The sequence below is a fragment of the Monodon monoceros genome, unplaced genomic scaffold (genome assembly GCF_005190385.1).
Source record: "Monodon monoceros isolate NGI ecotype Baffin Bay Population unplaced genomic scaffold, NGI_Narwhal_1 Super_Scaffold_15, whole genome shotgun sequence".
Classification (NCBI taxonomy): domain Eukaryota; kingdom Metazoa; phylum Chordata; class Mammalia; order Artiodactyla; family Monodontidae; genus Monodon; species Monodon monoceros.
The window spans coordinates 87,072,078-87,091,595 of record NW_021703771.1 but is presented as its reverse complement, the minus strand read 5'-3'; the positions used below and the strand labels follow the sequence as shown (position 1 = coordinate 87,091,595).

General features: G+C 65.0%; 2 protein-coding genes across 8 annotated transcripts in view; one reads left to right on the top strand and one right to left on the bottom strand.

The window, feature by feature from the left end:
• Positions 1-11,795, top strand: part of FRMD1 (FERM domain containing 1) — a 38,582-nt gene extending 26,787 nt beyond the window's left edge. For 5 of the 7 annotated variants that reach the window (XM_029223344.1, XM_029223342.1, XM_029223341.1 and 2 more), the window contains 10 exons: positions 2,480-2,559; positions 2,898-2,974; positions 3,921-4,107; positions 4,217-4,393; positions 4,659-4,724; positions 4,919-4,987; positions 5,548-5,722; positions 6,292-6,666; positions 7,997-8,076; positions 8,653-8,883. In XM_029223344.1, the coding sequence (XP_029079177.1) occupies positions 2,480-2,559; positions 2,898-2,974; positions 3,921-4,107; positions 4,217-4,393; positions 4,659-4,724; positions 4,919-4,987; positions 5,548-5,722; positions 6,292-6,666; positions 7,997-8,076; positions 8,653-8,862 (1,496 nt within the window). In that variant the 3' untranslated portion in view covers positions 8,863-8,883. Of the gene's footprint in view, positions 1-2,479; positions 2,560-2,897; positions 2,975-3,920; positions 4,108-4,216; positions 4,394-4,658; positions 4,725-4,918; positions 4,988-5,547; positions 5,723-6,291; positions 6,667-7,996; positions 8,077-8,652 lie in introns of all 7 variants that reach the window. The other 2 variants (XM_029223340.1, XM_029223345.1) reach the window with 2 other exon arrangements.
• Positions 11,796-17,903: 6,108 nt separating this feature from the next.
• KIF25 (kinesin family member 25) overlaps positions 17,904-19,518 on the bottom strand; it is a 17,534-nt gene continuing 15,919 nt past the window's right edge. The window contains 2 exon segments of the mRNA XM_029223555.1: positions 17,904-18,028; positions 18,031-18,063. Coding sequence (XP_029079388.1) covers positions 17,922-18,028; positions 18,031-18,063 — 140 coding nt within the window. The 3' untranslated portion in view covers positions 17,904-17,921.

Here is a 19,518-nt window from a genome sequence, read left to right as displayed (position 1 = left end):
CGCCATGGCCTCTCCCGTTGCGGAGCACAGGCTCCAGACTCACAGGCTCAGCGGCCATGGCTCATGGGCCCAGCCGCTCCGCGGCACGCGGGATCTTCCCGGACCGGGGCACGAACCCGTGTCCCCTGCATCGGCAGGCGGACTCTCAACCACTGCGCCACCAGGGAAGCCCCTCTTGATATTATTTAATATTCGCTTGATGTTTAAATTTCCCAGTTGTTTCGGAAATGTCTGTTTATAGCTGCTTTGTAAGAATAAGGACCCAAATAGCGTCCCCGCGTTGTGTTTTGTCACCTGGTCCCTAAGCCTCTTAGGATCAGAACCAGCCTCTGCGCAGCCTGCACGGCCTCAGGTAACAGAGGCCTCAGACCAGGTGGCGTAAACGACATTTCTCGCAGTGCGGAGGCTAGAGGTCTGAGATCCCGGGGTCAGTGGGGCCGTTCCTCCTGAGGCCTCTCTCCTCCGCGTGTACTTGGCTGTCTTCTCCCCTTGAACTCACGTGGCCATCCCTCTGTGCAGATCTGTGTCTGAGCTCCTCTTGTTATGTGGACCCCAGTCCCGCCAGATCAGGATCCACCCTAATGACCTCATTTTAACTTAATCACCTCTTAGAAGGCCCAGCTCTAAATACAGTCACGTTGTGAGGCCCTGGGGGTTTGGGCTCCAACATAAGAATTTGGGGACACATGCAGCTCCTGACACCCCTTTTTCATGCCAGTGGCTCGCTGAGGCCAGTGCGTCCACTGTCCCACTGGCAGCCCCACACTCTAGGATCCCGTTTCCTCCCAGCATCACCTAAATTGGCTCTCACCCCACACTTCCCTGTCCCGGAAGTTGGCGGGACCGCCCAGTCACTCCACTCAGCCTTCTGGGTGGGACAGCATCACACGTACCGCAGGGCTGGCCCTGGGCGTGTCTGTCACAGGACGCCACGTCTGGGCCCTGCTTCTAGTGGTGCAAGATTGGCCCATGGGTTCAGGTGGGCAGTGCTGGAAGCCCATGTCCAGCGGGTGGGCTGCAGCTGGGGGGCTAGTGGGCGACTTTGAGAAACAATACATTCGATCCATTTCTAGCGCCTTTGTCGTCTAGGTTAGTGACGCTGTCGGGACTTTTCTTCTAGAGCTTGAACTTAAGCTGAAGGTGGTTTGTTTCTTTCTATTCTTTATCGTGAACTTGGCGGGGAGCTTGGAAGGAGCAGGAAGGTGATTTAGATAATCACATGTGAAAAAGGGCCCTTGTAGCCCTTGCAAGGTGGGCTTGGCTTTTCACTCCTGTTCCCAAGTGTGGGCTCCTTAGACAAAACCCCGATCCTTTAACAGCGCCGCCAAGGTCAGACGGCACGCGATGGCTAAGCCTGTGGGCTCCGACCACCCTGGGGGAGCCTCCAGGCCACAGAGGACGGTCTAGATGAATGAAGAGCAATGCTTGCTCGGAGCAGAGGTGGGCACACTTCCTGTACAGGGCCAGATAGTGCGTGTCTCTGGCTTTGGAGCACGAAAGCGGCTACAGACGTTATGTAGCAGAGGAGCCCGTCTGTGCTCTGCTTGGCCCAGGACCCTCCTTTGCTGACCCCGGGCTTCAAGGGTCCTTGGCCTGGGGGTGGGGAGGGGGTTACCCTAGGACCCCTACCAGGGTTTTATTAGCCATGTGACTGGTGTGTTTCCAAGCCTCTGCAAGGCCAGGTTTCCTCCTCTGCAAAGTGAGCAGAGATAACAGCCGAGGTGTTGAGGATGCAAGGATGCGGGGGTTGGCTCAGGGTCCCAAGCCCAGAGCCTGCACACGGCAGGCACACCCCATCCTGAGGCGGGGGCTGCTGAGTGGTGTGGCGGGCCCCGCCCTGGTCCCCTGGCACCGCCCCGTCTATACCCTCGAAGGCTGCCTCGTGGAGCTGGGAGGGGTCAGGCTGTCCTGCTGTCCTCAGAGAGGGGCCTGCAGGTGGCGCAGTCAAGGCCCTGAGAGTCACCGGTTCTGGAGCTGAGCCTGACAGTAACGGAGGGAGGCTGGCCCGCCGATGCTCCTCTCTAGAATAATCTCATTTTTCTCCAGCTTACAAAGGAAACACGTGGTAGTAATAGTCCAAAAACACAGAGCGTAGAATTTGGAAAGAAGGGTCCCCCGTGACCATTCCCAGCATTACCACGTTAATGTGTCTTGACTTGAAGTTGGGGAGCCTGGTCCCAGGTTTACAGGCCTTTCCAGTTTCGAAGGACTCGGTCTACAGCTGGGAGAGAGGCTGTTGGGAGGAAGACCCTTCCGGACCGTCACGCTCCCGGCAAGGACCAGCTCCAGTGCCATCGCGATGTCAGTGTCTAGGTTTCAGTATCTAAAGATTCCACACTTGGGAAAACCACCCGGCAAAGCCTGGACGTCAGGAGACACGCTCCTTCAGCCTGCCACGCCGAGGAGGCCACCACGTGTGACTGGTCGCACATGGGCCCCTCCCAGCACGCTCTGCTCCAGGCCCTGCTTCTCTCTGTAGACAGCGAGCACGTCTTCATGGATTTGGAGCAGAAGCTCAGCAAATACTTCTCAAAGGACTGGAAGAGAGAAAGACATAGAGTGAGCTAAACTGCCAGGCGGGGGAGGGCAGGGTGGAGGGGCCCGGGAGGCCCAGCTGCTGGCCCCCGCCCCAGGTCCCGGCGCGGAGTCTGCGGGCGCAGGGAAGCCAGCCCCGTGGGTGCAGGTGCGCGCCCTTGAGCGTTCTGGACATTTGCTCAGCTTTTCCTTTTAACAAAGTGACGTAAAATCATGGACTGCCCCGCAGTACAGACCTGAGCTGTGACCTCGGGCTGGGTCTGAAGCGATGCAGGTGATGGCTCCCTCCTGAGCACCAGCCAGGGGTCAGCCCCCTCCCCCCAGGTCTCAGCACCGCCTTCTCTCCACCCTTCCACCGCCAGGGAAGCGGCAGGCCCGGGGCCCCCTTCGTGGCCTTCCTCAGGGTGCAGTACTACGTGGAAAACGGAAGGCTTATCAGGTAAAGTCGCTCGCCAGTTCTCTGGCACGTTCCCGGAAGGGTGACCACCTGTCAGGATGTGGTATCGCTGTTGCTTGGGGGGCAGAGGCGCAGCCATTCTTTTTAATTAACCAACATGTAAAGACTAGGGCAGAAACAAGAGAGTGTTTCAAACACAGGTATTTTATGCCCCAGGGTGGGGTTTTCCCAGGTGTGTGCTGGAGGGTCTGCGGATTCCTCTGTAAGTGGGACCTCCTCCTGCTCTGGGCTGCGCGCCCAGCTGCTGGTGCCCCGTCCGGGTGGGAAAGGGCCCCAGGCTGGCACACCTGCAGGGCCTCCTTCTGAGTTCCTGGGCCTACTTTCCCGAGAGAACCCCACCAGAGCATGTGGGAAAATACAGATGCTGGGGCGCCCCAGGAACTGAGTTACCCCAGACCGGGGGTGGGTAAGCGGGGCCCGTGTCCCAGGAACCCCCTGAGCAGGTGCAAGTGGGCCGGGGTCCCCACAAGCCTCCCCAGGCAGAGAGCTGGTGGGGGGGAAGGTTCTGGAAAAGTCTCGGAGGGGAAAACAGGCAGGTTGCGGGGAGGGAGCGTGGCTGCCCCGTGCTGTGGCGCCAGTCGCTGGTAGTAGTGTTAGAAGATCTGAACTTGTTCTTCCCAGGGGCCCTGCTCCCTGTGTGTGCTGGGAAATTAGCAGAAGAAAGGGGCCTGTCTCTTAGGAGGCGGCTATAAACCAGGTCTGCAGAGTCCTGGGTCCCAGGAGCCCTGCCCGAAGTCAGGCTCACCTGGCTTCTCAGCAGCAGGGGGGCGGCAGCACATCCACCTGTACCTCCCCCGCTTCGGGGCCCTGAGGGTCCTGGGGCCCTGGGGCAACGAGACGGGGCGTGGCGGGCGGGGGGTGGTGACTGGCGGGGTGGGAGGCCGCGGGCTGCAGGGGCACAGCGCTCCCGAGCCCGCTCGCCCGCCAGCGACAGGACGGCCAGGCACCTGTACTACTGCCACCTGAAGGAGCAGGTGCTGCGGTCCCAGTGCGCCCACCGGGAGGAGGCCTACTTTCTGCTGGCTGCCTACGGGCTGCAGGCCGACCTGGGCGATTACCGCGAACCGGCACACTCGGGCCGCTACTTTGAGCCGCAGGCCTACTTCCCGCAGTGGGTGAGGCCCCTCTCTCCATCCTGGGCGCCACCCCCAGGGGCCGGGGGGGGTGGGACCCCGGGCTGGAGGGGGAGCAGGCTGGACAGATGGCTGGCGGCTCCCTCCTCAGATCATCACCAAGAGGGGCAGCGCCTACATCCTCAGGCACGCGCCCACCCTGCACCGTGAGCAGGGGGGCCTGAGCCCCAAGGAGGCCGTGCTGCGCTTCATCCGGGAGGCCTGCCGGCTGGAGGACGTGCCCGTCCATTTCTTCAGGCTGTACAAGGTCCAGCTGCGGGGACGCCAGGTGGGGGAGGGTGGCTCAGGCCTGGGACGCACCTCCCCAAGGGTCCACAGGGCGGCTGGGACCCCGACCCAGGACAGGAGGGACAGAGTCCCCACGGCTGTCCTAGGGCCAGGACCCCCAGCCAGCATCACAGGGGAAATGGGAGGAGGCCCGGGGACCCCACCTCAGCCCTCAGGCACCCCTGGTCCACCAGCGAGGGTCTGCGAGGGGGGCCACAACCCCAGGCCAGGGGCTCTAGACCTTGCCAACGTCTGTGTCCTCTTAGGATAAGAAGGAGGACCGACCTACCATTGTCCTGGGACTGACCCTCAGAGGGGTGCAGGTCTATCAGGTGACCGGCAGGGGCCCTCCTTCCCCCCCCCCCCCCCCCCCCCCCCCCCCCCCCCCCCCCCCCCCCCCCCCCCCCCCCCCCCCCTCCCCCTCCCCCTCCTCTTTCTCCTTAACGCCCCCTCCCCTCCCCCACGGGGGCTGGTCTTGCTGCTTCCCTCTGGCTGGCCCTGTGCACGAGGCCCTGCTGTCTTGCAGGAGGTGAACCGCGCTCCACAGCTGCTCTACGACTTCCCCTGGCGCCACATCGGGAAGCTGGCCTTTCTGGTGCGTGTCTGATGGGGTCGGGGCTGGGGGCGGGGGTGTCTTAGCCCCCAGGAGCCCAGAGGAGCCTGGCAGACGCTTGTCCTTCGGGACGTTGACCAGGCATGTCATGGCCCACGAGGTGCAGGCATAGCCCGAGGCCTGGGGAGTGTCCCGCGTGGAGACGGCCCCGCCCCCTGGAAGTGCCCTCCTGCCAGGCTGGGTGTCCTGGCTCTCATCACCAGGAGGACTTCTGGCTCCTGGGTGGGGACAATAAAAGGGGGCGAGGAGGAGGCCACAGACGCCCTGGGCCGGGCCTGGCGCTGGGCGGGTGGCAGGGACGGTGGGTCCTGGGTGCAGGCTGAACTCGAGGGCCCAACACGGCCGTGGGCCCACGGGGTCCACCTCCCCGGGCCCAGCGCGGTGGGTGCCGGGTTACAGCTGCCCTGAGGCCCCTCCCCCACCCGCACCCCCAGGAGACATCTGGTGGCAGGACAGAAACAGGAGAGCCCCCAGCAGAGGGCCTGGCTGATGCTGTCCTCTGGCTTTCTTGGTACGTCACATCGCGTCTCTTCTCTGCTCAGGGCAAGAGGTTTGAGCTCTGGCCGGATGGGCTGCCCGCGGCCCGGAAGCTGGTGTACCGCACGGGCTGCTCCTGGCGCTCCCGCCACCTGCTGCACCTGCTCAGCACCAGCCACCAGCTGCACCTGACCCTGCAGCCTGCGCTGCAGCGGCTGCGGCAGCTGGAGGAGGCCCAAGGTGGGGCCGTCCCCTCTGCGCCCACCCCTCCTCTGCGGTCTAGGTCGGACACTGGGCGCGGCAGCCCGCGTCTCACCCTGTTTTCCCAGAGGGGGCGTTGGCAAGGGGGTGGTGGCGACCCCACTCCTCCAGCTCTCCTGGGGCCTGATTCTAAAGATGGGGGCCAGGGGGGAAGCGAGGCAAGGGCTGCAGTAACCCCCACGCGGTTCCTGGAGGCCCTGGCAATGCACGCATGTGTGTGTGAGCATGGAGTGCCTATGTGCACATGTGTGCACACCTGCTTGCGGGGGCTGCTTGGGGTCCCTCACACTGAGACCTGGGAGCCCTAGGGCCGTGAGCACAAGGGCGAGTGTTAGGAGTTTACCGGCTGCCGGTGACAGATCCCACCTGGGGGCCTGGGCTGTGACAGCGGACACTCGGGGCCCTGATCTCTGGGTGGCACTTCCCTCCCCCGACTCTGCATCTTCCTGGGCCTGGCGGTGGCTGGACCCCTGGGCCTCTGTCGGCCACCTGCGGCTCCATCTCCAGCGCTGTTCTTACACCAGCGCCCTCCCCCTCCCCCCGCACAGAGAAGAAGTGCTACCGGGAGTCCTGCGTCAGCGACGTGCTAGAGCTGGACCTGGACCTGGACCTGGCCAGGAGGCCGTCCCCCGGCTCCCCTGGCAGCGGGGACAATAGGGACGGAGGCTGGCGTCCCCCGCACCGCCTCTCACTCCTCTCGTCTGGCAGCCACTGCAGCTCCCACTCGTCGGGCATCGAGGCCGACTCCCAGCTGGCGGGGCCCGTGGAGCCCGGGGAGATGTCGGTGGATGAGCCCATCGTCGGGGCTGCAGCGCTCCACGGGGAGGAGCCGCCCAGCAGCTCCAGGACCAGCCAGAGCAGCCGTGGCACAGTTGGTGGTGGCAGAGGTGGGCCTGAGGGCGACACCCGGGACCAGGGGGAAGGTGAGTGTGTTGCTTGGCTAGATGCCGGCTGGGTCATCGCTGTGGGTGGCGGGAGAGGCTGGGGTGCTCGTCACCCAGATTCTGGGGACCTTGTTACACGGGCCCCTCCACCACAGGGCCTGGGAGCAAAGAAGGGAGGACAGGGCCCTCCCTGCAAGATGCAGCGGGTGGTGGTCCTTCAATCCCCCTGCAGCTGGTAACTCCTAGGGAGCCTGGCCTGGCCAGTGTCCCTCATGTAAGATCCCATCGGAAAGCATTCAGCCAGGTTTCTCTCTTGCTACCCACGGGGTCAGTAGAAGTCACATGACAGTCGGCCACTTATGAGCCATTCTAGGACCAAGCACCCACCCGGCTTAGCATGAGCTCCTTGTCCCCAAGGATGCTTCCGCAGTAGGTCTGGGAGTGGGGGCCCTGAAGTGGTTCCTTGTCACCCCAGGAAGGTTACGCAGGCTCTGCTATTCCCTGAGCACCTGCAGCGTCTTTGAGAGTGGATGCAATGGGTAATCATGGGGACCAGCCTCAGGGCCTGGCCACCCAGGTCCACCTAGAGTCACCCAAGGTTATGCAGGGTCACCCAGCATCACCCAAGTCCACCCAGAGTCATTCAGGGTCACCTAAGGTCACCCAGAATCATTCAGGATCACCCAGGGCTACCCAGGGTCACCTAGAGTCACCCAAGATCACCTAGGGCCAACCAGAGTCATTCAGGGTTACCCAAGGTCAGCCAAGATCACACAGTGTCAGGTGGTTTTGGTCAACCTGCCGTGTCCACCTTTACATTCTGAGCGATAAAGGACAGATCGGTCTCCATCTCTGAGGTTTTGCCCAAGTGTGTGGTCTGCAATCTGGTATGAGCAATAATAATGATAAGATGGTGTTTGCCCAGTAAGAGCCTGCTTTGATTAGACATCAGAGCACTTGGACAACTAAAGCAGCCCAGTGCGCAAGGACAGGGCAGTGTGAGCAGGGGGGGCGGGGGGCGGGGAGTGGGTGGGGTCCTGGGGGACCACGCAGGGAGAAGGCTGGGACAGGCCGAGACCACCTAAGGGGAGGAGCCCAGGTCGCCCACAGAAACCATCGCTCCTCGAAAGGGCTCCGACACCTCACGTGGAGAAGACACGTGACAATCTGGGGTTCCAGATGACCTGCAGGGAGGAGGCCGAGGTCACAGCGCACCTCTCTGTGACCCCGAGGCCTGAGAGGAGGAGTGCGGGAACCATAGAGGCACCCAGTCTCATCTCAGAGTTTGGGGCCCTGGGGTGGGCTGCCCTCTGCAGGGAGCAGGCGGGTGTCCCCGGGCCCTGCTCACGTGCCCTCGCCCTCCTCGCAGCCTCTCCCCAGCAGCCCTTGGCCGCGGTGCGGGTCACGCTGGTGAGCACGAGGGGCCCGAGCGCTGAGGCCCTGCACCAGGTAGGTCCCCACGTGGGCCAGGCGGCCTCTCCCTGTTCTGCGTGGCGCCTCGTCAGGTCAGGGGCCCCAGGCCCGCCCGAGGGTCCCCGGGAGACTCGTCGGGCAGTGGGGGACCGGTGAGGCGGGTCAGGAGCTGGGTCCTCCGCGGCTGAGAGCTGAGAGCCGCCTGCCGTGTGGCGCGGCCACCGGCCCCGCCCCCTTCCCAGGCGGTGGGCGGTGTGAACAAGGCCCGCACAGCTCGGGCCCCAGGAGTGTGGGGCTCTGGGGCGCTGCGCCCCTGCCCCCAGGAGCAGGAGGGGGGCCAAAGCCAGTGGCCCTGGGAGGTGGGGCAGAGGAAGGGGTAGCTGGAGGCGCCGGGCCTTGCTTAGGGCGGACCTGGGGGAGCCCCGGTGGGCGGGTGGTGACCCTGGAAAGAGAGTGAATGTTAGGGTGCGATTTGACTCAGAGGGAGGCGGGCGGGCGGGGACCCGGCAGGAGGTGGGAGTTCAGCGGAGGCGGGGGGCGGGGGCGGGAGGGGGAGAGAATGGAGGGGAGGGTGAGGCGGCTGCAGGACAGCCTCCTGGTCTCTCCCTGCAGGTGCCGGAGGCCCGGGCGGCAGCCGGCCCCGCGGCCCCGCACAGCCGCAGCGTGGACGACGCGCGCCCCGCCCCGCGCCGCGCCCCGCGCCCCGCCCCGCGCAGCTGCCCCCTCCGCCGCGCGCTGGACCCCGGGCCGAGGAGGTCCGTGAACTCCCGCTCCCTGGACCTGCTCGGAGAAGACCACCACCCCGAGGAGTTCGTGGTGTAGACGCCTCGGGGTACCGCTTCACCCCCGCAGGGCCCCGTCCGCGCCGCACGGCTCCGCCCACTTGGGACTCTGTCCCTGCAGCGCCGCTCCATCCGCGCGGGGCTCCGTCCATCTCTCCATCCACGTCTCGCCGGCCTTCTCTGCCCTGGAGGCTCCCACCTACCACCGCCAGGCTGAACGGGGCCTCTGGCACCGCCCCTTTTACCTGGCTGCTTTGCACCTTCACCTGTCTGAGGGGTGGAGCCACCTCTGTCAGGCCTGGAGGTGCCGACGAGGTCTCACTTTCCCTGCTGCTCGGACTATGGCTGGTCCGAGCATCTTCCGAGGTCCGCGGCTCCAGTCTCTGCGCAGTGGCGCGTGGGCCGTGCTGCCTCTAACGCTCGAGGGAAGGTGTCTCAGCTCAGGGGTCCCCAACCGCCCGGCCGCGGCCTGTTTGGGGCCGGGCCGCACAGCATGCCCTCCGGAGCTCGCATGACCGCCTGAACCATCATTCCCCCACCCCCACCCGCCACCCCGCCTGTGGAAAGAGTGTCTTCCACCAAACCGGTCCCTCATGCCAAAAAGTTTGGGGACCAATGTCCTAGCTGCTCTCGGACATTGGAGAGACCTCTGGGGTTCCCCTGCCACCAACTCCTCGATAGATGGTGAGACCAAGAACAGCAAGCTTCCCGGGAGTCCTTGAGCTCACGGTCACCGTCGTTGTCACTGCACTGGCCACAGGTTCCTCAGACCACCCTCTCTGCAGCCCCTGCTGTTCACAGCCCTGGGCCCACTGGACAGAGGCGCCTCTGTGAGCCGTGGGCCCAGCTGCGTCACCCCAGACCCTCAGCAGAGCCCACCTTGTCCGCCGTGTGTACACAGAGGCACCGGGCCTGGAACCGCACAGCCACGTGGACACTGGTCCCGTGGAGCTGGTGGCAGGAAGTGGGAGGGGCAGGCTAAGGAGGAAGCCGTGATCTACTCTGACTCACAGAAGGAAGGCTCCAGAAGAAAGCCCGCCAGCGCAGAGCCTGAGTTTTCTCCTTCCCATCACAAGTCAGGCTCTGAAGGTGGTCCTTCCCCATCTCCTGCCCCAGTATCCACCCAGCCCGGAGGGCGTCTGGGCACCAGGGAGCCGTGGCATCTAGTCAGCACTGGTCACTCCCCCGCCCACCGGCCATTCAGTGCACCTGGCCCCTCCCCGAGTCAGAAGACTGGATGGGAGGTGGGGACAGGGATGGGTCCGGACCGCCAACACCCCTCGTCTGGGGCAGGAGACCCCTTCCGAGCTTCGCCACCTCTCCAGCTGGCGGCTCCACAAGTGGCTGAATGGCTGAGTGGAGTTTCACAGTGATTTCTGGAAAAGCATATTGAGGGACTTTGACCTTCGCTGGGGGCCGTACTGGCCGGTGATTAAGAGGCCGGTGAGCAGGCCGAGTGTCCCACTTAGGGCTGGACCCGCCGGGGTCGGGGCGCCCGGAGGGTGGGCTGTAGTTAACGCTGTGCTTTCCCGTCCAAGTCAGGGCAGCTGCCCCAGGGCTGAGACATGGCCCCCATCGCCTCCAGGGCCCTACATGCAGGGGGCCTTCTCGAACCGTCCACCTCATGGACAGTGCAGAGTGGCTGCGCTGAGCCCAGACGGCGGAGGGAGCTGGCCTCAGGTTGGCGCTCTGTGTCCCCAGAGGGAAAGGCAGGGCTGGTGCCGTGTCTCACCTATCTCCTGACCCCAGCTGGGCCCTGCATTCCTTGCTCTGGAACAGGTGGGACTCCACGGGTAACACCACCCTCCCAGCCTGAGGCTGGTGACAGGCACGTGGCGTGGTGTGGCTTAATTCACCTGTGTGTCCCTCTGGCCCTCCCCCCCCTTGCACACGTGCTGCCCTCTGTCTGGACGCACTGACCTGTGTGTCACTGTCGGATAGTCCCAGGCGCTGTGCCCGAGACACCATCGTCCCCTCCCTGTTCTGCTCACGCCTTGAGGACCCCACAAGGGCCGTGTTTTGGGGACGGGGTGGAGCCTGAGCCCAGGGGGCGGGGTCTGCAGCCTAGCCTTTACCGGGCCTCTTGGTCCTTACTGTGAAAGGAAATCGCACTCGTGCGCACACCGCGCATGTGTAATGAAGAGCTGCACACACGTCCGTGTGTCTGCACCTGGGCAGCCTGCGCCGGGGGCGGGGCGCCGGGAGGCTGGGCGGGGCGGCCACACGAGTACTAGATTCTCGCGGTGAGGGTTCCTGGACACCGAGAGCTTCACCTCGTGAAGAACCACGGTGTGCTAGTGCTGCGTGGACGGAGGAGCTTGGAGGGGAGACCAGCCCCCGCCCTTGGAGTTCATGTTTGTCTAAGTCGTTTTTTAAAGAAGCATGGTGGGGGCGGCTGAAGGGCGGTGCTGCCGCGGGGCACGGGCCGGCAGTGGGGCCTCATCTGCTCAGTCTTTCCCTCATTAAGCAGACGTCACCGAGTCAGGTCACGTGCCAGCACTGGGTGGACGCCAGACGGGGGCAGTACCCCCCAGCACGGAGCGCGGTGAGGGCCAGGATCGGCCGTGGTAGTGCTGGACCTCCCGGGCCGCCCTTCAGAGTCCCCTGTGCAGGAGGTGCCCACATGCCCAGCCGGGCCTCCCCGAAACAGGGCTCCCGAGGACACCTAGCCTGTGGCCACAAGAGCAGGCGGCGAGGGAGGTGTGGTCCTGGAGGACGGGGATGGGCATCCAGAGCTGTTGCGGGCCTGAGCCCTTGCTTTTCCGTGAGTTTCCGAGGTCACACTGAGTCGGGTCCCCATGGTAAGAACTGAGGCTGCATCTGCCCTGGTCTAGGGTCCTTTAAAGGAACTTTTGGGAGCAAGAGCCCAGCCTAACGGACTGCTTTGCGGTCCCACACACACACCCATACGTGTGCACACGCAAGCACACGAGTGCACACGAACGTGGGCAGAAGTGGTGATTGGGCGCGGAGCGGTGGAGGGAAGCTTTTACCGGGCGCCCACTCGGAGCCCCTCGCGGGGACTCGGAGCTCCGGCGTCTGAGCGCCCGCTCCCGCCCCCGTGCCCGCGCGTCCCGCGGCTGCCACGAGAGGGCGCTGGCGGCGCGCTGTGGCTCCGGGGCGGCAGGGACCTGGGTGCGTCCCGCCCCCGCGCGGCTCAGGGGCGGCTCTGGAAGGCGGGGGCGTGGCCTCGGGGTTGGGGGCGGGGCCGCTCAGGCTGCGTGGCTTCCGACCTCGAACGCGGGCTGCGCCTGCGTCTGTCACCCCCGATCCAACCCACCCCGACTTGAGGGTGGCCGGCGCCACGGGCCGAGAGAGGCTGCGCGCAGCCCCTGTGTCCTTGGCGGAAGAGGCGGCAGGGACCGCTGGCTGACCCCGGAAACCACCCGAGCTCTGTTCCTATTTCTGCGCTCCCTCTGGGCCTTGCGGAGACACGGCGAACGGCCGCGTGTCCGCTCAGCACCGGGGCTCCGCGGTGGCTGGGCAGCGCAGGACGGTCCGGGGCCAGGCGGCACCGCGCCCCGGTCTCCAGCCCCGTCCCGCCGGCCCGGAGGCCGCGAAGGCCGGCAGAGGGGGCCCGTCCCCAGGGGAGGAGGGAGGCTTCTCTGCAGCAGCGGGAAAACCGCCTCTTCGTCTTGCGTGGGTTCGGACCCAAGGCCTTTCGGGCAAGGCGGATGCTGCAGACGCCCCGGAAGACGGGTGTTAGCCAGCAGGGGGCCGCAGTTTGTGAGGGGTCACTCAGGACTGAGCCACCTTCGCCCCGGGGGTCGTGTGGCCCCCAGGGCTGCGGGGGGCGCCCCGACACGTCTCCCTCCACACTCGTCAGGGCTGAGAGGCAAGACCCCCAGGTTCCCTCTGGACGCTGGAGGGCGGGCGGGCGGATGGCTCAGGAACGAGTAGGCCGGACATGACCGCCGGCTCCCCCGTGAGGCCGGAGGTCACGCTAGCAGGTCCAGTTCCCGAGAACCCCGAGGGCTTGTTCAGGGCCAGCCACCCGCTGCTGGGCCCTGGGAACCTGCATGTGGACCAGCGTGGCCCGTCTGCCCCGGGGACTCTGGGGCCAGAGAAGCACCGCAGCCCAACCTGGCGGCAGGTGTTTGGGGGCCTCACCCTCTCGGTCATGGGCCAGGACTCCAGGGTACGTGTCCAGCCGGCCACCTCCGCTCTGTGAAGCCTTCTCTGCCCTCTGGCCCTGGCTCCCTCTTGGGAGACAGAATCCGGGTTCAGGGTGTCCTTTCTCCAGGAAAGCCTGATGCCCCAAGAAGGGCTGCATGGGCTTTGAGACTCGGAAGAGAGGAACACGTCCCTCAGCTGTGTCCGGGGACCCTGGGGGCAGGCCCCGCCCGGGGCTCCTGCGGTGGGGACTCTGCGGCCCAGGCACGGAGGAGACGGGCAGGGCGAGCTGACCGCCAGGCCATGGGCATTGGGCTTTGGGCCCCATCAGCATGTTCACATGGGGACACTGTTTGGAAAAATGTGCAGGACTGGGACTTCTTAACCGTCAGTGGTTAAGCTGGCTGTCCCTCCACCCACCGTGCACCCCGTCACCCTCCCCGTGGGTGGAGCCGATGGGCACTCGGGGCCCAGCCAAGGGGGAAGTGGGGTTTGGTGGGAGATACCCGCGGGGTTCACAGTCACGGACAGATGAACGGGGACAGCAGTGGCCTGCGGGAGGACCCCTGTGGTCAGAGGTCACGTCTCGTGGGGACCTTGACCCCCCAGTGCCGGAAGCACGCGGCAGCAAAGCTGGCACCGCGGGGGCGGGGGTGGCGGGGAGGCCCACGGCTCACAGACCTCCCAGGCCCTCCCGTGGCTGTGAAGGGCGAAGCCACAGACACCAGCGTCGGGGGAAACCGGGAGAAAGCAGGGTGACTTCCTCGGTCAAGGACATGGTCGAGGACGCAGCCAGGAGAGGCTGCCGGTGCTGACGGATAAAGTGGTGGAAGCGCCTCGCGGAATCCTGTGGTTATTAGTGCAATTCGCATGCTTTGAAAAGTTTAGACGTTGTGACTTGACGGTGTTGAAGTTTTTCTCTAGGTATTTGTCTGCTACCCACCTTCCTACCTTCTCTAGGTATTTATGTGTCTGCTGCCTACCTTCTCTAGAGTGCATCACCTTATTTTTTTTCCCTTGAGGGAGCGTCCCCATCACCGTCAGTTTATATAAGATTCAGGCCGCAGGCCCAGCCCACCCAGGCCCTCCAGGGGCTCTGCCTGAGGACCTCTGGTCACAGACGGGAACGTGTCCCAGCGCCCCCTCTGCTCTGCTTCCTCCCGGGGGCCATGGGGTTCCCGTGAATGCAAACCCAGCTTTCCTCCGAGAGCAGATGTAGGAACACGTTAATCGTTAATACACCTCGGCCACCTGAAAAGGCCACGGCCCCCCGGGAATCTCGTGGGCGTGGCTGGAAGCTTTGAGGGGGAGGGCGGCAGCCAGCAGAGGGAGGTGCGGGGTGGATGTAGCACCAGGGCTGGGGCCGTCCACGGCGGGCAGCTCGGCCTGGCGATGGGTTAGCAAGTCCGGGAAGCAGGTTCCCCAAAGTGGCAACAAGTCCCCGAAGCAGTTATTTGCCAAACCTTGGGGACGGCCAGCTCCCTCCCTCAGCTGTCCTTGTACGAGGCCTGTCCCGGGACAGCAGGGCGGGGGCACCTGGGTCTACCTGAGAGGTTCTGGTCCACACACCTGCCCCTGCTGCCGCTGTGTGGACGGGGGTGCAGACATGGGGGCCACATCTAACCCCCGAATGGCTATGGAGTCTTCGAGGGCGGGGCTATGCCCCGTGTACGGAACAGCCCGGTGCCCCCACAGGGCGCGGCGTCGTGCAGTGGGCTTCCCAGGGGTGGCCCCGTGACTGAGTGAGCGAGTGGACACGGGCCACACTCCGGGTGCAGGTGCCCAGGGCGCCCAGGGGGCGCTGCCGGCTCCCTCTGGGCCCCACGAGCCCTGCCTCCGGCCCAGCCCGGGCGTCCCCTGGGAGGGAGGATGTGGGCAGCTGCCCGTGTGCCTGGACCGCGGAAGCCCCTGGAGCCTGGACGGCATGCTGGCGCCCCACAGGGACGCCACGGTGAGGCTGAGACCCCACGTCTGCTTCCTCAGCAAATGAAGTGTTTTCTGTTTCTGCCAACAGCGCAGAGTCAGAGAGCTGTCCTGTGCTCTGTTCTGGGGCTGGCCCGTGGCCACTCTTGAGGGCTGGGACTCCATCGGCCACGACGACGTGCTGGCACAGCCCTGGCCGGCCCCCAGGACCCCTGCCCTTGGCCGGTGGCAGCTCTCCCCCTCCTCCGCATGCCCCTGTCACTGTCTGTCAGGGTGTGGCCCGCTGTTCCAACCGTGAGGCTCGTGGTGGCCCAGGCCTGGGCGACCAGTGACTGTCTCAAGGGACATCCTCAGCGGGCGTCCAGCATGGCAGGCAGCGTCTCCTGGGTGCTGTTCTCACCGCAGGAGGACACGGGGCCGTGGGGGGACAGGGGAGGTGGAGCAGGGAGAACTGGTCACACGCACGGGAGAGAGGTGGGGCGCTGTACCCGCCACAGCCGGTGCCACCTGCTTCTCCCCAAAGAACAGCCAAGCGGGGGCAGTGGGCGCGTGGGCCCGGGGGACGAACAGAGACACGATCGGATGGTCACACAGAGCCTGGCCCAGGGCCCAGTGCCTAGAGCAGCAGCCACTGTCCCCGAGGGCAGAGCCCATCTCACGCGGCCGGGCACCGTGGGAGCATGGCGGGCGGCTCCTCTGGCCTCGCAGCCCTCAGGGCTGTGACCTGTCCCTGGCTCTCTGGGCACCCGTGTCCCCCAGCTCCCTCTTCTATGCCGAAATAGACGCAGGAGCTGACAGCGGTCCTGCCCAGCTGCTGCAGTCCGCGCCTGTCCTGTGGAGAAACTCGGTTACTGCTGTCCTGCTGTATTAAGGCTTCGAATCCGCCCCAAAAGGCCTCGTCCCACTAACGGGATTCCTAAGCTTGGCAAGCAGGTGAGGGGCAGTTTGAGAACGGAGCTCGCTGCAGTCGCATCCACCTGCTTTCGGGCCAGCCCGTTAAGCCCTCGGGGGGCGACTTGGCGCCGTGGCAGTCTCAGGTTGTCACGACGATGGGGCTGGGCGTCCTAGGATTACGCAATGCGCAGAGGGTCCTGTTCCGCGAACACGTCCCTCACACCCGCAGGATCTGCCGACATGCCGGCGGGCACTCCCAGGTGAGGACCGTGCGTGTGCTGAGCCTGGGGCCCCACCCTGCTTCCCGCCCCGTCACGCAGGATCGCCCCTGCGGCTTTAACGCCCCTCTTCGCAGGAACGCGAAAGTCACGTGAGTCAAGGGAAGCTGAAACTGATTTGTCTGTCACGTTAGGGAGTTTTCACCATTTTAGAAGATTCTACCTCCACTGGCTACGCTGCTCACGATATCTGAGCTGTGAATATGAAACACTTCTGTGCCCTGCTGCTTCCGTAGCTGCCACGTTCGTGCAGGTGTCACACACAATAGGTCCACTTAGCCCTTCTGTTTAAGTCGTCTGCCATCTCTCTGCTGATCCATCTATCATGGATCTAATTGTGTGGTTGATGGTGTGTGATTCCTCCACGCAGCACCCCTCCCGCCCCCAGCGCTGGCCCCTCGGGTCCCCGGGGAGCCGTGTCCCAGCGGCTGGGACGCAGGGCGCAGCCCACGGCTCCTGCATCGCATGGCTGCCACCCCTCCTGTCGTGGGCACCTAGAAGGCACGCTCGGGAGGTGGGTGCCCTGGGGGGGGTGCAGAGTGCCCAGCCTGAGACACTGGCGGCCACTGGAGCGGAGCCCCTCCTTTGGGCTGGGACCAGCGTGTCCCGTCCTTCCTGGAGGTGCTGGCTGTGCCTGGGCGCTGACCCGGACCCACTGCGACCCACTCCCTGAGCTGTGCACAAAATCTCTGTCAGGGTCCTCCGCTTTTCGCTTCGCCTTTGGGTGCTACCGCTTTCATTTCCGCGTGTAGAAAAGATCTAAACCATTCTGATCTAAATCAGAACGCACATCTTCCGCGCGGCTCTGGGATTCCTCTTGCCCGGAGCGTGGCAGCCCTTGCGGGGTCTTCCCACCCGGGCACCCCCTCTCCCGCTCATCTTCCTCCCTCCCCGACAGGGCCAGGCCTCACGGACCAGGCTCCCGGAGGCTGGGGTCACACCCTCTGTGAGACCGGTGACCAGACCCTGTTCCTCTCTCGGGGACGCCCGCGTGTTCCCTGCTGCGGAGCTACAGACCCTTCGCTGGGACACGGGGGCCACATGGCACTAAGCAACTGATGCCTCCACGCTCACCTGCCCGCCGGGCCCTGCCCCGGGCAGCTCCCTCCCGAGCACCGTCCTCTCTGGGCACATGCCACACCCTCGGAGCAATGGGGTGATGTGGGGAGAGCCACATGGACGGTCCACCCTTGTGGACGGCCCTCCGCAGCCTGGAGGGCCTGTAACAACGCTCAGATGCTCTGAGAAGCAGCGGAAAGTCCGTTACTGCACTGACACCCGCTCAGCAGCCACCGGCAGGGACGGGGCTGCGCCTGTCCCAGGAGGGATGTGGGGACAGCCAGGACCACAGCCAGGAACAACGACGGGGTGTGTTTCCCACATTCGCAGCTGCCGGGCTCCAGGGGGGTAAAGCTGCCCCGCTCTCCTCTCCAAGTCCACAGGGCCCCCCAGTTCTGTCTGCAGGCCCCAGGGTTGAGGGCCGGGGTCCCCTCTCGAGTCTGCATCATGCTCGGCCCCCTGACATGGGCTCGAGCAGGTCCTCGTGAGGGGGAATAAGGACACACAGTCACCTGCTCTTTGCGGGGTGCATGCACCCGGCACCCCATTACACCCCGTCTGTGCCGAACGAGGGGACAGGTTCCCCGTCCATCCTGCTGGCAGCCAGCCAGCCCCTGGGACCCACCCGTGGGCCCCGCCCAAGTCCTCCCCCTCAAAGGCGGCTCCTCGGACGCACCTGCCTCCCCCAGCCTCCTGCTGCCTCAGTGATCTGTCCAGACGTGGGCCGGCTTTACAGGCTTCAAATTCAGCGTGTTTATTTTCACAGCACACGCATTACAGGCAATGCCAGGAAGCACATTTTAAGGGAGAAAAGCTCGCGTCCACCTCTCCTTCACCTGAGTTTTCTGGGGGCTGGATGGCCTCGCTCTCTTGCGGCGCTTGCTCGGGCTTCAAGCCCCAGGCTCTGCAGCGTCTCAGCCACGTGCCTCTGGCCTGGGCCACACCCATGATCGCCCGTAACTTTGCATCACCTCCTTGTAAAAATAAGTGACGACACGCAGTTGGAAAGATTCTAATGCAAAAGTGGCATCTCTAAAGTCCTGCGAAGCCCAGGTCGCAGCCGTACCCGCCGTCTCCGTACACGCCGGCTCAGGAGGGGTGAGCCCAGCCCCCAGCAGCGCCAGCCCAGGCGCCCCAGGGGCTCCCCACGGAGTGCCCCTGCAGCTTAGGGGGCAGAGGCCCCCGGCTGCGCCTGGCGAGGCTGGGGTCCCGCTTTGTGCTTCGCGGGGCCCTCGGCCTCCTCCGGGCCCTTGGCAAGGAGCACCGGGGCTTCTCCCTACAGTGGAATCCAGCTCTTGCTTTCCTCAAGGGCCAGCAGTAGGGTGAACAGTTTGGGAGGAAGACCAAAGACAGGGGAAGGGCGGGTGCGGAGGGGACGCGAGGCGGAAACAGCAGCCCGGCCACGGGGACTAGAGTGTGGGCTGCGGGCGCCCGACCCTGCATCCCCTCCCCCTCAGCCATGCACATCCTGGGCTGAGCGCCGGCCCTGGGAGCAGCCCCCCTCTCATCCTGTGGACAGAGCGAGAGGGAGACCCCGAGACCAGGGACAGAAAGGGCCCTGGAGCATCACCTCAGCCATCCCAGGACGGGCTGCAGCTCCAAACAGAGCAATCTGTCCCCTCCCCTGCGTTTCTATCCCTCCCCTGTGTGTTTCCATCCCCCTACCCCATGTTTGCCCCCCATGGCAGGAGCTCCATTAGCCTCCCATGACTGGTGTCTCCCAAGGAAAGACAAGCCACTTAACTGTTGTCAAATTCGGTAGGAGACGCTGGGGGTGCCCACCCTGCCCCTCCCGTCCCGAGCTCCCTGCTGGGTGGGCGGCCTGAGCTAGGCCAGGGCTGCCTTGAGGAAAGTCTGACAGAGAAGCTCAGCTCAGGAACCTGCCTGCCGGGACAGACAGCCTGGTGCAGGACAGAGCCCCCATCGAGTTCCCCCCATCAGCTCGGAGCTTGAGCTGGTGAGGGCCAACGTCGTCAGGTCACCTCGATCCCCAAACCCACAGCCTGATGCTTCAACAGCCCCGAGGGTCGCCCACACTTCTTCTAACTCAGTCGGGTCTCTGGCACCTGCAACCAGGAATCCAGCCTCCACGTGGCCAGGCAGTGCACACAGCCCAGAGCAGGGGCGTCCGTGCAGGTGCAGTGCAGTCCCACCCCCTGTGTGTGCCGCACCCCTAGGAACTTGGAACCCAGCCGGAGGGGCTGGTGGTGCCCACACTCCACAAACCACCCAGGGCCAGACGACACTGAGAAGAGTGACAGTGTCCTCAACAGGACTGCAAATCCCGGGGAAGGGCCGGCAGCGACCCCGAGAGCCGGGGAGCCCCCAGGAGACGTGGCCGGGAGGGGCGAGCCCGGGGAAGGGCCGGCAGCGACCCCGAGAGCCGGGGGGCCCCCCAGGAGACGTGGCCGGGAGGGGCGAGCCCGGGG